Genomic DNA, 16,465 nt, shown 5'->3' on the forward strand with positions numbered 1-16,465 from the left:
CAGATTAGGCGAGAATCCTATCACTGAACCACAAATGCCCTGGAGGGAGGGTGGAACTTGTTAACAGTGGTTATGTAAATAGAATGAAGTGGTTATGTAAATAGAATAGTGTTAAGCAGGGGGGATTTAAACCAAATGAAACAGAAGGGGTCTCATGCATACCAACATCCATCCATCCATTCATCCATTTATTCACATACCCATACATCTATCCATTCACCCATCCATCCATCCACCTATCCATCCACCCACCCATCCATCCACCCATCCATCCATTCATCCATCCATCCACCCATCCATCTATTCACCCATCCATCCACCTATCCATCCACCCACCCATCCATCCATCCACCTATCCATCCACCCACCCATCCATCCACCCATCCATCCATTCATCCATCCACCCATCCATCTATCCATTCATCCATCTATCCATTCATCCATCCATCTACCCACCCTTCCATCCATTCATCCATCCATCCACCCATCCATCTATTCACCCATCCATCCACCTATCCATCCACCCACCCATCCATCCACCCATCCATCCACCCATCCATCCATTCATCCATCCACCCATCCATCTATCCATTCATCCATCTATCCATTCATCCATCCATCTACCTACCCATCCATCCATTCATCCATCCATCCACCCATCCATCTATCCATCCACTCATCTAACCACTCATCCATCCATACATCCATCTATGCATTCATCCATCCATCCATCTACCCACTCATCTATCCACCCATCCATCTATCCATTCACCCATCCATCTATCCATCCATTCACCCATCCATCTATCCATCCACATGCCTTTCCATCCACCCAGTATTCATTCACTCAACCATTCACCTGTCCTCTCACCCATCTATCCACTCAGTATTTGCACAATCAACCATCCACCTGGCTATTCATCCATCCATTAATCCACTCATCCATCCATCGACCCACCATTCATCCATCTATCCATTTACCTATCCTACCCACCCATATGCTCATCCATCCATCCATCCATCCATCCATCCATCCATCCATCCTATTTGGCTTTCTATACATCTTGCTCTGAGATTATTGATCAACCTCAGGGCCACTGCTGACTCCTGGCTAGATCCCAGTTCACCGTGATCTTGTCTAACCCACACTCCTGCCTGACTTTTAGTGGAGGAACGTGATGAATGCATTTAGTTATGTCTTGGAAACAATTAAATGTGAACATTGTAATCAATCAAAGCTTCCATACGTGGTGAATAAAAAGATTCACTTTTGTAATATTGAACATAATTCTGTTGGAGATAATGGAAGGAAGGTCAGGGGATTCTGGAATCCTATAAATGGGACGATGGTGAAATTGGTGCCATTAAGAAGAGTGATGTTCTCTTAGGGAAAACAGCTTCCCCATGCCCCTTTGCAAAGGTGGCACTAATGTACCAGGGCCAAAGGACCCATTCCAGCTGCTTCTGTAGGATAGAGGCCAGTTTTAGACTTGCAGCAGTGCTCTGTATCTGAGTCACCACGCTGGCACCTCGTCTTCCCACTCCTGTTTGCAATGACGCCATCGTCATTGGGAGAGTACTCAGCTGCCCGCAGGATGGGCTTTCCTGTGCAGAGAAAAGCTGTGTGTCTGAAGATCTGCTTGACAAAGGGCAATTGACATGAGGGACTCAGAGCATCTTGGCACGCACTGCGAGGCCACTTCCCTCTGCTGACAGGTGTCTGTGGGGCTATCATCTGCCCGCTCCCATGTTCCTCTCAGGCCAACTTCAGAGCAGACCCTTGAGCTGCTGCCCTTGGCAGCTTTTCTGCCTTCATTGTCTGCAACTAAGCAATTTAGGTTTGCTTTAGGCTTGGGAAGCTATAAACTGCTTCTGCTGCTCCTTTTCCTTTTTTTTTTTTTTTAACCTTCCACTCTCCTGCCACTTACTGAGCTCTTAGAAGTAAGGATTGATGTGTAAATGTGTGTCAGCATTCAGGGTTTCAAGAAGGGCAGTGGGCTGAGTGGGGGCTAGGGGTTCAGCAGTCAGATGCACAGAAAGGTGGTGGGCTGGGGGTCACCATTCAGGGCTGCACAGAAGGGCGATGGGCCAGGGAGGCAAGTCCCCATGCAGTGAGAGTCACCTTGGAAATGCAGAGGGCTGGCTTCTTCCTTTCTGACCTCCCCCCTTCTCTGGCATGGATCCTGCACTGACCATGTCTGCACATTGTGTGTTCACTTGTTGGTTGGTTTATGTGATACTGGGGATAAATGGTGTCTTGGGCATGCAAGATACTTCCAAGTGCCTTCCAGGACTCAGTTTTCCTTTGCATTCTCTGGAGGGAGAGAAAGGAATGGGGAAGGGGGAGAGAAAGGGATGGGGAAGAGGGGAGTGAGAGGGATAGGGAAGGGGAGGGAAAGGGATAGGGAAGGGAGAAAGGGATGGGGAAGGGAGAAAGGGATGGGGAAGGGGAGAGAGGGATGGGGAAGGGGAGAGAGAAAGATGGGGAAGGGGAGGGAAAGGGATGTGGAGGGGGAGAGAAAGGGATGGGGAAGGGGAGGGAAGGGGATGGGATGGGGGAGAGAAAGGGGTGGGGAGGGGAGAGAAAGGGATGGGGAAGGGGAGAGGGATGAGGAGGGGGAGAGAAAGGGATGGGGAAGGGGAGAGAGGGATGAGGAGGGAGAGAGAAAGGGATGGGGAAGGGGAGAGGGATGAGGAGGGGGAGAGAAAGGGATGGGGAAGGGGAGAGGGATGAGGAGGGGGAGAGAAAGGGATGGGGAAGGGGAGAGCGATGAGGAGGGGGAGAGAAAGGGATGGGGAGGGGAGAGAGGGATGAGGAGGGGGAGAGAAAGGATGGGGAAGGGGAGAGCGATGAGGAGGGGGAGAGAAAGGGATGGGGAGGGAGAGAGGGATGAGGAGGGGGAGAGAAAGGATGGGGAAGGGTGGGAGAGCGATGAGGAGGGGGAGAGAAAGGGATGTTGGAGGGGGAGAGAAAGGGGTGGGGAGGGAGAGAGGAAAGGGATGGGGAAGGGGAGAGGGATGAGGAGGGGGAGAGAAAGGGATGGGGAAGGGGAGAGAGGGATGAGGAGGGGGAGAGAAAGGGATGGGGAAGGGGAGAGAGGGATGAGGAGGGGGAGAGAAAGGGATGGGCAAGGGGAGAGCGATGAGGAGGGGGAGAGAAAGGGATGGGGAAGGGGAGAGAGGGATGAGGAGGGGGAGAGAAAGGGATGGGGAAGGGGAGAGCGATGAGGAGGGGGAGAGAAAGGGATGGGGAGGGGAGAGAGGGATGAGGAGGGGGAGAGAAAGGGATGGGGAAGGGGAGAGGGATGAGGAGGGGGAGAAAAAGGGATGGGGAAGGGGAGAGCGATGAGGAGGGGGAGAGAAAGGGATGGGGAAGGGGAGAGAGGGATGAGGAGGGGGAGAGAAAGGGATGGGGAAGGGGAGAGGGATGAGGAGGGGGAGAGAAAGGGATGGGGAAGGGGAGAGCGATGAGGAGGGGGAGAGAAAGGGATGGGGAAGAGGGGAGAGAAGGGGTGGGGAGGGAATAGACATCTCAGCATCATCCACCGTCAGTGTGAGAGACAGAGCTCTCTTCTTCTGGTCAGGGCACTCTGTCTGGGGCCTGGGATGATTCCTGGGGCCACGTGCGCGTTGAGGTATGCACCCTACCCACCATGATGTTTCTGGGGCCCTGAAGAGAGAAGGGCGGGGGAAAGAGAATGAGACTTGCAGACCTGCTTCACGACTCATGAAGCTTCCTCCCCGGCAAGTGCAGAGTGGAGGCTCGAACCTGGGCCCTTGCATATGGTAGTGTGTGCGCTCAGCTGGGTGTGCCCCACCAGGCCCCCACATGACTTTTAAAAAGCCCTGTGGATGTTCTGTGCAGGGAGATGGTCTGCAGGAGAGGTTGTGCCTGCTCACCGGACCCTGTGGGTGACCCTGTGCAAGGCATCCCAGTCAAGGCAGAGCCTCCCCCTCCCCTCCCTCTCCCCTTCCCCCTTCTCCCCTTCCCCCTCCCTCTCCCCTTCCCCCTCCCTCTCCCCTTCCCCCTCCCTCTCCCCTTCCCCCTCCCTCTCCCCTTTCCCCTCCCTCTCCCCTCCCTCCTCCCTCTCCCCTCCTCCCTCCCTCTCAGTGTGTCAGCCTCACATTCACTTGTGTTGAAAGAGCCTTCCCTTTCTCAGCCTGGAAAAAGCCTCCTTTTATCTGAACTAATTTCTGTCCCATGACACACTGAGACCCAGGCCCCTCTGATGCTCAGCCTCAGAGAGAGAAAGAGAGGCCCGAACACTGCTAGGCTCTGGCATGTGGTAGTGTTGAGAATCGAACCCGGGACTTCTGGGGTCTCAGAATGCAGGTTGTATGAGAAGTGCTGAGCTATCTCCCTCTTAAGAAGGTACACGTTACCATGGTCAAGGACCTGGGTCCAAGCCCCCACTCTCCACCTGCAAGGGGGATACTTCATGGGTGGTGAAGCAGGGTACAGGTGTCTATGTCTCTCTCCCTCTCTATCTCCCCTCCTCTCTCAATTTCTCTTTATCCTATCAAATAAAAAAAAAATAGGGGAAAGGAAGAAAGAAAGAAAGAGAGAGAGAGAGAGAGAGAGAAAGAAAGAAAGAAAGAAAGAAAGAAAGAGAGAAAGGCCTGCTGCCCTGTGTCCCAGGGACTGAGCTAGAAGGCTGGTCTGCTGGTCTGCTCTCATAGGACATGTGGCCATCCCATTCATTTATCTGAACCTCGCCAGGTGTCCTGGGGCTCCAGGGCTCTCAGCGTCCATCCCTTATGCCCATGCCATCCCTCACAAAGAGAAAAACCCTCTGTCTGCCCTGGGGATGGCGCCTGCCCACAGAGCTGAGTGGGGTGCCGGCACACTCACTGCAGCCCCTTCCTCTCCGCCCGCGGCCAGGCTGGGCCTCTGCCCCCCCCCCCGCCCTTCACGGAGTGCCCACACTTGGAGTCTGTGTGGAGCCAGGAGATTTTAGCAAACGCTTTGCTGTTAGTCCCGCGTACCTCCGGCGCAGTTGAACTCTTTGCGCCAGGCTGACAGCCTTTGAACAAAGAACAGATGCAGCTGATAAATAAGACACATTGCTGGTTCATTTGTGAGGCATTATCATGTGATTAGCTATTTCATATAACAGAGATTTTTTAACTCGCGAGAAGTAATAATTCATCACACCAGAGCCTCCTTTTCTCTTTGTGGTGGCTCTAATGAAAACTTTCTAATGCATCTCTACTTTGCTGCAGAGCGGTGCATATCATTTAGTCTCTCTTCAGTTTCACTGTGAGGTTATAATTAAAAGCATAAATTCCTGTTCTGTGACCCTTAGCGCCTGGTGAATTGTTTAATCCTCTGTTTAAAAAATCTGTTCGCCAGCCTCAGCTCTGCATATTGAGTTCTGACAACTACACGTGTATAATTTATTTGCCTCATTGTGGCCGCCCTGTGCTGTCAGTACCCCGGTCCTTTCATCCTCCCTCCCCAGCACCAAGGGGCTGAGCAGGAAGGAGGGGGCCCAGCCATAACCGGGGCCTCCTCACTGACGGAGTCTGACCAGGTCTGACCAGGGCACCATCGCCCTGTCACTGTCACTCCTTCCGCGCCTGTCTGTGTGGCCCTGTCTGCTCCCAAGCAGGGCTGCTTCCGGCCTCTGTGGACACAGGTATCAGGGCCTCTGTGCCCCATGCTCTGCCCCTGCTGGGCCTTGACCTCCTGGTGCCATCCCACCCTTGAGTGCCCCCCCAACACACTTTTGGTTATTCAGTTCTCCAGTGCCAGCATGGGTCTTTCAGCCAGAACTCTCCACTGAGCAGCTGGGATGTTCAAGGAAGAGGAAGCAGCTTGCTGGCTTGCTGTTTGCACAGAGTTGAGAGCAAGCGCTTCCCTGTCCTTGTCCCCCTTTGTCCCTGTCCCTCCCTGTCCCTGTCCCTCTTTGTCCCTGTCCCTCTTTGTCCCTGTCCCTCCCTGTCCCTGCTCCTCCCTATCCCTCTTTGTCCTTGTCCCTCTTTGTCCCTGTCCCTCCCTGTCCCTGCTCTTCCCTGTCCCTCTTTGTCCCTGTCCCTCTTTGTCCCTGTCCCTCCCTGTCCCTGCTCCTCCCTGTCCCTCTTTGTCCCTGTCCCTCTTTGTCCCTGCTCCTCCCTGTCCCTGTCCCTGCTCCTCCCTGTCCCTGCTCCTTCCTGTCCCTGCTCCTCCCTGTCCCTGTCCCTGCTCCTTCCTGTCCCTGCTCTAATGGGGTCCTCCTTTCCTATTTGAACATCAGATACTCTCAGAAAACTGCAAACACCTCTTAGAGAGGCTGGTGTGTTTGCAGGGTGGTGGCTACAGAGCCAGGAGGCCGGCGTGGGAAGGAGCGGCATGTGTTCAGGCCCAGTCCCCTGCAGACAGACCCACGCACAGGGCCTCACCAGGCAGCTTGCCCTGCCACCAGCACCCTGTGGCCAGAGTGGGGCATGAGAGAAGCTGGGTAGCACAAGCCCTGGAGGTCACACTGCCAAGTGCCTCAGTGGCCGGGGCAGAGCGGCGGGGTGGGGCGGGCACTCCCCTACTCAGGGACACCGGGTGTTCAGCTCTGCTCACTGCTGGGCACTGAGGTCGGCTTCCATGTGGGCATGCGGCTCCACTTCCTGGGAAGAGTGTCCGAGAGCACGGTCGCTGGGCTGAGTTTGGGAGTGTCTAGCCATCAAAGAAGCCACCAACTTTCTTGAGGGCCGCACCATCCTCATCCCTGCCCATAGTGGGTGAATCAGGCAGGCAGCCGGCATCACCACTTTGAGCTGTGGCAATGGGTGCTTGGTGGTTGCGGGCAGGCTCTGGGCTTGAAGCCCCTCAGTGACCAGCAACGCCGAGCGTCTTTTCACGTGCTTCTGCCGTTGAGGTACTCTGTGCCCGGCTTCCAGGGGGCTCTGGGCGCCGCCACTGTTGGCTTCGGGGGCTCTGTGTGTGTTCTTCACACACATCTTTAATCCTGATGGAGGCCGGTGTCTTGATTTTCTCATGAATGTTTGTGTCCTCAGAGCACCAGCGCCTAGTACCAGAGAAGTTCTCCCAGATCCTCTAGACTCCGGCTTCCCGCAGTGTAGTTAACAAGCTTTCTGTCCTCACTGGCGTTACACTTCACAAGTGTTTCTGCTGAAATATAACTTACCTGGGCAACTATTTGCTACAGACACATTATTTTACGGATCAGCTTGTGTGCTGTCATGATACGTTTTATTCAGGGGTGTGGGAGCAGAGTTCATTGTCTTTCTCCCTAGGAGTGACCTGCCACTCCATCACCATGTGCTGATGGCTGTCTTGTCCTGTTCACAGCTCCCTGCCCAGTGGTGTAGTCTGGTGCTGGACAGCTCTCCTCTCCTGTCCTGTCCTGTCCTGTCCATAGCAATGGTGCAGTCCAGTGGCTGTGCTGCTGTGTGTGCTTTGGGTCCCCTGGCCTGCTCAGTGGTGGACCACGCCACCTGGTAGCCAGGCCTCTTCACATGGGGCGGAGTGACTCTTCTTACCTGCTCCTTCCCTTCCCAAGCTGTTCTAGTCAGTCTGATTGCTTTGCCTTTAATTTTAATGTCATCACTATTTTCAGTAGAACGTGAGGGTTCCTCCAGGCCAGCTCCTAGTGTTTTCACTTGATTTCAGAAAGAGAGAAATGTCAGGAAGGGATAGACAGCACGAATCCCCTGGTGCCCCCATCATGCCCCCATGGGTGCTGGGACCTGAACCCACAGCCTCCTACTTGGTTAGGTGGGTGCGTTACTCCCGACCCTCCTTTTTTGAATTTCAGAAAAACCTCCCTTACTTTACAAGAAAAAGTATGTGTGTGGGAGAGGGCAGCATCTGAGATTTCAGCAGAAGTCATACCAGACACGTGCTTCCGCCCCCCCAGGAATGTTCCAGTTCACCCGCACACCTCCCCAACTGCATTTCCGCTGAGTGATTGTGAATGCTATTGTATTTTTAATTTTGCTTTGTACATGATCATTGCTTAGTGGCAGAACAAAAAATTCTAACAGCCCATTAAAAAGAGAGAGATTTCCGAAGCAACAAAAATCACCCTGTCTTCCAGAGAACGACAAAACCCATGACACCAACCCCCACTCTCTCTGGAGGGCCAGAAGCCCTCTTCACCCCAGCCTGGCTCCTTGCCCCACCCCTACCTTTCTGGACTGAGCCTGGATTTCAAAGCACTTTTCTACCTCTCTGCCATTAGTGCTGCTGCCCAATACGGCCCCGGCACGCAGGCTGGAAAGAGAGAGGGTTCCTGCAACTAAGAATCTTCAAACGGAGGCATGGAGCCTGCATTCCACCAGAGGAAGCTCTGAGCCCACCCCACTGGCAGCAGGACTGTGTCTGCATGACAGTGGGAAGGGCGGCCTGCCACGGCCAACAGGCGCCTGCGCAGAGTGGCCGTCACTGTCGTGGCTGCTGTTGTCACCTCACTGCGCTGTGCTAGGCCTCCCTTCCCCTCTGTGGGATTCTGCCACTTCTCTGGCAGACTATTATTTTAAATTATTATTTTCCAAAACTTTTTTTTTTTTTTACTTATTTGTTGGATAGAGGAAGATATTGTAAGGGCAACAGTGAGAGAGGGAGAGAGAGAGAGAGAGAAGAGAGAGAGCACACGACACCTGCAGCCCTGCTCCAGTGCTCGAGAAGCTAACTGCTAGCACAATGCAGCAGGGCATCAGCCAAGTGCCCCACTGCCCAACCCCTTGCCAAGTTTATGTTAGTCTTTTGACTTTTTTTCAACCAGAACACTACTTAAAAATAGGAAAAGAAAAAGAAAAAAGAAAAAGCAACTCAGCTCTGGCTTAAAATGGTGCCAGGGATTGAATCTGCAAGTCCATCTCACTACCGGTGGTTCTCTGCCCCCAGACCTAACAGACACATTCTCCTTGGAGGTCTGCAAGAGAGACAGAGAGGAGGAGAGAGGCCACAGGGGCTCAAACCCAGGTCCACATGCCTGGTGAGTTGTGTGCTGTATCAGGTGAGCCCAGACTTGATTATTAAGGGCCTTGCTACTGTTCGTATTCACACTGTGACTCGGTATTGCTTTACAAGCCCTAAGATGGCAAGGCACAGTGTCACCTGGACACCTGTGTGTGTGACTACCAGAGTCCTGCCCCCACCCTGGAACCAGCATCCTCTGGACAATGTCTGAGGAACAGCTCAGTTCCTGTGTCATTTGACAGCTGGTTCAGCATGGTGGGGTTTTTATTTTTCTTTTGTATTTTTTTCTATTTACTTATTTATTTTTCCCCACCCTGGTCACCAAAGATCTGTGTCCCCATCCCCACCCCACCCCCTAGAGAACCACTGTAGTTTTCCCAGTCTTGAAAACAGGTGGAGAGTTTATCCTTTTCACATTCACTTGTTCAGTTCTCTCCATTCCACATATGAGTGAAGTCGTTCCGTAGTTGTCCTTTACCTCCTGGCCTACTTCCCTGAGCATCATCATCTCCAGTTCCATCCACTTTGTCCCACAGGACACAAGATCATCTCTTTTTATTGCTGTATAATATTCTGTTAAGTGCACGTCCCTTAACTTTTCTGTCCAGTCATCTGTCAAAGGGCATTTTGCTTGTTTCCAGGTTTTTGCTCTTGTGAATAAGGCCGCTGTGAACATGGGGGGTGCATGTACCCCTGTGAATCAGTGTTGTCACATCTTTGGGGTGAATGCCTGGCGGTGGAATTGCTGGGCCACTTCCCCTGGAGCTCGGCATGGTTGTGAAGACACAGCTGCTCTGGGCCAAGCAGGGTTTTCTCACCTGAGAGGGAGCACTCTGCTCAGGAGACGCCGGACTGCCATCAGGTCCTCAGCACAATGCCACAGCCACAGGTAGAAGAGGGGTCTGGGGCGTGAGTCAAGGTATGGGCAAGGCCTGGTCTACTGGGGCATCCGGGAGGCCTGGCTCCTACTTCTTTCCCACCGCTAGAAGCTCCCACATCCCTGGGTGCTGTGACCCCCTCCACCCTTCAAGTGGGCTGTTTGCACAACTTCCACGCTGATGCCCGCTTCCTGTACCATTTCAAGAACACTTGGGGTTCATGGGGGCCTGCCAGACCCCCACAGTCACCTTCACAGACCCTAACTGCGCTTCTGCCTGCCCCTCTGCTGTCTCTCCGCGAGCCCACGGGGCAGGGGACACACGGCTGGCAGGGCTGAGCTCCGAGACCGGCAGTGCTTCTCCAGCCTCCCCACAGCCAAGGCCGCTGTCTTTCCACTCTGGTGTGAGCAACCTAAATGCCTCCTGGGATGTTGGCCAAGGAGGGAGCAGCAAATGTGTGCCCCCAAGAAAGAGTCTTCTAGGAAGACAGATGGGGCCACTGTTTGTCACAGTTGCCACCTAGAGCCCTTAGCCATCCAGAAGTGGGCACGGGGGGAGGGGGAGTATGGCTACCACCCCTTGTTCTGGCTTCCCTCCACCTCCTTTCTGACTTGCTATGGGGCATCTGGGCGGGGGATCCCTGCTCCTAAGGCTCCTGAGGCCACACACACTGTCACCCAAGTGATGCTCTTGCAGCTCACAGCCTTTCCCACAGGCTCCTCTGAGGATGGAGAGGTCTGTGGCAGGTCACCAGCCACCCAGCCAATCTGGTCACTCACTTATTTCCCTGCTCAGACACATCCTGGTATCTAAAACTAAGGGTTTCAGAAGATTCTTCTCAGGGAATGTCGGGGTTGTGGCTCTCGGGAAGAATGTTCTCTCTCCAGAGGAGTTGTCCCCTCCCTAACCTCCCTCACACCCCCGTCCTGGCTCTGCCTTCTGTGGCTGACACGGGGCTGTGGCCTAATCGTGGGGTTCAGACAGATGGTGGGGAACCCTAGACCTAGAGCTTATGGACCTGGGACCCCCGGGCCCTGTGGAGACCTGGCTTAGCAAGGCAGTCAGCCTGCTAGTCTGTATGCTGGAGGGGTGACCAAAGCCTGGGTGCCGAGGGGCTAGACGCAGTCTGAGGTAGCCAGGGGAGCTCACTGCCGGGCTTCTGTGACCCCTTCCTCTGGGCCATGACCCCTGGGGAGGGAGGGTCTGTGTTTCTCCCAGAGATTTTCTTCTATGTAGCTCACACTTGTGTGACCCGCCCACCCCCCTCTTGTCATCTAGAGATGGGGAGGGGAGGCACTATGGGACTGGAGCATCCCCAGAGGGGCAGGGGCTGGACTTCCATGTGGAACCAACTTGACCCAGGGTATGTGCTTGCTCTCTCAGGGCATGGGCTCAGCCTCCCAGTCCGTGCATGAACACTGAGTGGCCTCCATGGCTCAGTCAGTGGAGTGAGGGCACAGCACTGCTCCCCCATCCAGGGAGCTCTCCCAGTGCCTTTCCTGGTGTTCCCAAGCTGCACCAGGACTCGAGCCATGCTCAGAACCCCCCTGAGCTGTCTCCTGGCCCTCCTGTTCCCCACCATGTAATTCCTGAATACACACTCCTGGCTCCCAGGACTGTGCAGGGTGGTATCTGCTCCTGCGCCCTGCCTCTCCCTCCCTGGGTGAGGCCCTGGCTGCACACAGTTGCTGGTGGGTGGATGGGGACCCCCGCAGCTCAGCTTCCCTTCCTCCCTGGCCTCCCACTACCCTGTGATGTCCACTGGCCATAAATCCAGCCTTCTAGAAATAACGCTGACATGTCACATCACTGCCTCTCTGAAGCAGATGTTGTGTCAACCCTGGGGCCCAGCATCCCCTCAGCACCAGCACACGGCAGGGCGGGTGGGGCAGGTGAGCCTCCCAGCCTGCCCACCGCACGCAGAGTCCTTGGCCTGGACCCCACCCCCCAAGGTCATCCCCATGGCACCAGCCAGCTCCTGTGTCACCTGTCACCTCTTCTGAGACAGCTTTCTTACTTCCATGCTGCCAAGGCCCCGGGTGGCTCTCCCAGAGTGCCCAGCTGGTCTGTGGCCAGAAAAGGTGACCTTCCTACCTTTCCCACGAACCCCAACTTCTGGCTTCCGGGGCCGTAGTCCTTCCTCCATTCAGAACTCTGAGCTTCTTTACATATTTCTGACCTTCTACTTCCTGTCCCCGTGGAATCAGAAGTCAGCAATGGCAGTTCGTTTCTGACACAGTCAAGAATGGTGAATGCTGAGGGAAGACTACATGAAGCCATCCCTGCAGTTATTTCCATAAACCTGAAATAAAGGGAAATCTCTCTGCTTTAAGACTATAATTTTCCTCCTAAGCCAATATAAATTTTAAATCAGTACTTTGGAACCATGTTGCGATGAAGCCAGGGAGTTCACATTGGAGGTAAAGCCTCATCCCGCGTGCTCATTTTGAAAATGGTTCTTCCATAGCAAAAGGGATACTTGTGGAGGAGAAATATTTTGAAATGCAGGAACCGGTGAGAGATGGTTTGTGACACCCCCCGCCCCCGCCAGCAGGCGAGAGCCAAGGCGGCCCCCAGAGGTGGATGCTGTGTCTGCAGAGAGCAGTGGCCACAGCACTCCCCTCCAGAGCACACCATCCCATGTCTGTGCCTGACTCCTAGTCACAGGAACCCTCCTTGCACAGGGTGGGCGTGCCCAGGCTGGCTGTCTCGTGAAGCAGGGACCCCAGGCAGGGCAGGGCAGGGCAGGCACAGAACACCTGCTGCCTTTGCGGGGTGAGGGGCAAGGGCAGGATCCCGTTCTCTTCCCACCACCTGTTCTCAGCTTCACCCTGAGGCTGTCCCCTCCAGGCTGTCAGATTTCCACTGTGAACATCTGAGACAAATGCTTCCTGTTCTCACTGAGGAGGTCAGGTCAGAGGCTGGAGGCCACCCCCTTATCCTCAGCTGTGGGCACCTCAGACCAGACAGTAGCCCTGTGCACAAGAGATGGGGGGTGCCATGCCACAGGTATTCCTGCTAGTCTGCAGACCCGCTCCTCAGGCACCAGGCATGAGTTAGCGGCCCACTGGGGTCAGCCCCGCTGTGAACGTGGGAGCCAGGGAGCAGGTGTGGGGCGTTTGCCTTTACTTTTTAAATATCATTTATTCATTGGTGGGGGGGGGGCACTGTGGCATATGCAGGGCTGGGGATGGAACCTGGGGCCTCCTCCGTGGAATTCCTATGCCAGGCCCAGGAGCTGCTGTGGGAAGTCCCCGAGGCCTCAGGGCCCTGGGCTTGTCCGCAAGCCCTGTATGAACAAGTGCATGTGCCGAGTCACCTCTACATCCTTGCGTTTGACTTCTGGGCTCACTGTTTGGACTCTCAGAACACAGTGCCCTTCCGGCTGTGGACACACGGCCACTGGACAGACAGCACATTTCCTGGTGCCACCCCAGGCTCCCTGTCTCCCTTGCTCTGACCAGGCAACTCCCCGAAGTGTTTCTCAAGGCCAGTGCCTGCTGGATGCCCGAGGCCCAGGGCCCGCCTGGCACTGGGAAGGGCCTGCTCGCTCTAATAGTGGCTGTCTGGGCAGGCTCACATGAGGAGAGCCTCATGGGGCAGCCCCAGGAGACAGGGCAGGCCCGCTCAGTCTGCAGATGCTGTGCACCTCTCCTTAGACATCTGGGATTCCTGTCCGTGTGGGCATGGGCTTCAGTGTTCACTGGAGTAGCTGCGATGTCTGCAGAAGTCTCTGTGGAGAGACAGTTGGTGGGGGAGTGGTACCCTGCCTTCTTGAGTAGGAAATAACCTGAGTTCTAAACGCGAACTGGTCCTCAGTGAGTCTTTAGAACTGGGAAGCTTTTCTCCACAAGTTTTGACTTGAACTGGCCTAAGCCTTACAAACTTGTAGAAAAAAAAATGAGCTTTAAGATAAAAATGATAAGCCTACTGAAATAGCTCACTTGCTTGACGACGCACACGACTCAGATTTGAACCTCGTCTCCACCACATGAATTCTGGTGCTGTGGTCTCGGTCTCTCTCTACAAAAAAAAAAAAAAAGAAAGTAGAAATTACAATAGATGTAAGCTTTATATTTTCACTCTATACACTTTTCTATTTCAGTACTCTTGAAACAATATCATAAATAGGGATTAGTGGGCATTTTTAAAAATTCTAAGACACTATGAGCATATTTGAAATTACTATGACAAAAAAACCAGATGTTGAGAAAAAAAAGTCATGATATATTCCGTTTTTAAATTGCACTATTAAATGTGCAACTTCATGTGCGATATTCATATTTAATTTTAGGTTCCATTGTAACATATCCTTAAATAAAATGGTCTCTAAAGGAGTCATAAATAATCATGGTGAAGCTTTTTTTATACATTTTATGAGTCTAAGAATTGGAAGCTTCCTAGTGTGGACTGTTTTCTAACTGAGGAATGAGGTGAGGTCATCCGGGGAACCTCGAGTTGTCACGGGAGCCCCAAGGAAGCAGTAACTGCTGAGGGCAATCTTATATAACTCGCAAAAGCCAGGCATTCTGGACAAAGCTCTGCACGTTTCAGGTTTTGCAAGAAGGGTTCTGGGCTGGTCTGTGGCTGCCAGGGCTCAGCCAGGCCTGGGATGCCCAGGAAAACTGCCTCTGAGCATGGCGTCGTGGCCAGAGAAGTGCCGGTGGCTGGTTCCAGAGGCTGGGAAGCCAGAGCACAGACGCCACATCCCAGTAGCCTTGAGACAACTCGATGCTCAGCCCAGCTCACCTCTGTGCCATTGTGTCAGTGGAGCAGGGTGGCCCCTCCTGCCCCCACGTGGCTGGTTCTGGTCCCCTGCACCTTCTACCAGGAAAAGCTGCTTGGCCATGGGAGCTGTGTTTCTATCATTTGTCTTCTTCTTCTTTTATCATTATCTCTTTATTTTGTTATTCAATTTATTTATTGGATAGAGACAGCCAGGAATTGAGAGAGGGGAAATAGAGAGGGACAGAGACAGAGAGACACCTGCAGCCCTGTTCCACCACTCGTGAAGCCTACCCCTTGCAGGTGGGGACCAGGAGCTCGAACCCGGCTGGGTTCTTGTGTATTGTGATGTGAGCACTCAACCAGCTGTGCCATCACCTGGCCCCATCTCCTTTCTTCCACTTTTTTGTGCACATGGGACACTGCTAAGCAGTGCCTATATCCCAGTTTCACATCTTCTTGTTGAGAGACTCCCTCCCCCAGCATTGCTCCACCACCCCTGGAGTTCCCCAACACCATCCAGGTGGTGCCAATGCCCGGCCCTGTGGCCTCTCCAACAAAAATATGTGCTTCCTGAGGGGTGGTCGCTGCCCTCCACCATGGATGGTGCCGGGAGACACGCTTCCCCCTCTGGGGTTCACTTGCTGTGCCCTCACCAGTCAGCCTCTCAGGTCTCAGTCTCCCTGTTTCTGTGCAGTGGGTGGTGGTGGGTCAGGCTCTGTGGGTCTGTGAGGAGGACGTGGGGGTGGCCAGCCTGACTGCTGCTCTGCTCCTGGGGCACATGGGAGGTCACTCAGATGAGGAGTCGGAGTCAGAGATCAGGGAGCCGTGCTGAAGACTCAGGCTGGGCTGCTTGTGTGGGCATAGAGACGGGCATGGGTGAGGTGGGGCACACGAAGAGTCTGTGTGCCGGGTCCAGCTGGAGAGTGCGGCCCTGTGAGAAGGTATGAGCCTCCCCACTCCACACCCTCCCCCCGTCACTCAGGCAGAAGCTTCAGTCCCTGCTGCATCTGCTGGAGCGTGTCCCCATCCCTCCCTTCCTTATCAGCCAGGCTGCTCCTGTGGACATGCGTGGGGAGCCCCAACCCAGGGCCAGTAGGTGGTCCCCAGTCAGAGAAGGCTCAGCCACCTCTGGGTGCCGGGAGCCTGCCTGGGTAATGTTCCCATCCCTCCAGACCCTTGTCTCAGCCTTGAATCTGCCTCCTCTGGGGGGGAGGGGTCAGTCCACGCCCGCCTGAGACTTTCTGAGCACCCTGACGCTGTCTCTCTCTGTCACAGAGCCATCACGCTGCAGAACCAGCTGGTGATCCTCGCAGCCACGCCCGGAGACTCGGGGGCCTACTACGCGCAAGCAGTGAACGAGAGGAACGGAGAGAATAAGACCAGTCCGCTCGTGGCCCTGAGCGTCCCAAGTGAGTGTGAGACTCTGAGTGGTTGTCTGGGAAGCGGTGTGCGTCTGCCTTGATTAATTGCCCTGCCTGCGGGGTGCTGGCCATGGGCCTTCTCGCCCTGGGATGATGGCCGTGGTCCATGCTGTCTCGGATATCTGGAGTGATCTGTGGGAGTGAGAACTTGGGCAGGATTCAGCATGGGGCCTAGGGTTACTGGGGGTGAAACAGCCCTGTTTATGCTGCTCCTGGGTATTGCCAGATTATTAAACCTGAGATTTGAACTCAGATGTTCTTTGACTTTTAAACTAAAATCTTTGAGAAATTCTATGTGTTGAAGTTGGTAACATGTCTCAAAGCATAGTCACCTGACCGCTCCTACTTGATTTAATCAAAGTCTAAGGCGCAAAGCAGATAAATGCACTCAGATTACAGCAAACTGTTCAAGTTACTGAAGGATAGTTTCCTTTCAGAGAACTTACTTTAAATACTACTTGGCTTTGGGAGAAGAGAACAAGTCTCCAGAAACCCTACAAGCAGTAGCTGTTGCTGGAGAA

At 54.0% G+C, this 16,465-nt stretch overlaps 1 protein-coding gene across 1 annotated transcript in view; it reads left to right on the forward strand.

The window, feature by feature from the left end:
* Positions 1–16,465, forward strand: part of SDK1 (sidekick cell adhesion molecule 1) — a 486,407-nt gene that overhangs the window by 316,036 nt on the left and 153,906 nt on the right. The window contains exon 5 of the mRNA XM_060173224.1: positions 15,799–15,932. Coding sequence (XP_060029207.1) covers positions 15,799–15,932 — 134 coding nt within the window. The remainder of the gene's footprint in view (positions 1–15,798; positions 15,933–16,465) is intronic.

The sequence above is a fragment of the Erinaceus europaeus genome, chromosome 15 (assembly GCF_950295315.1).
Source record: "Erinaceus europaeus chromosome 15, mEriEur2.1, whole genome shotgun sequence".
In the NCBI taxonomy this organism is placed as follows: Eukaryota; Metazoa; Chordata; class Mammalia; order Eulipotyphla; family Erinaceidae; genus Erinaceus; species Erinaceus europaeus.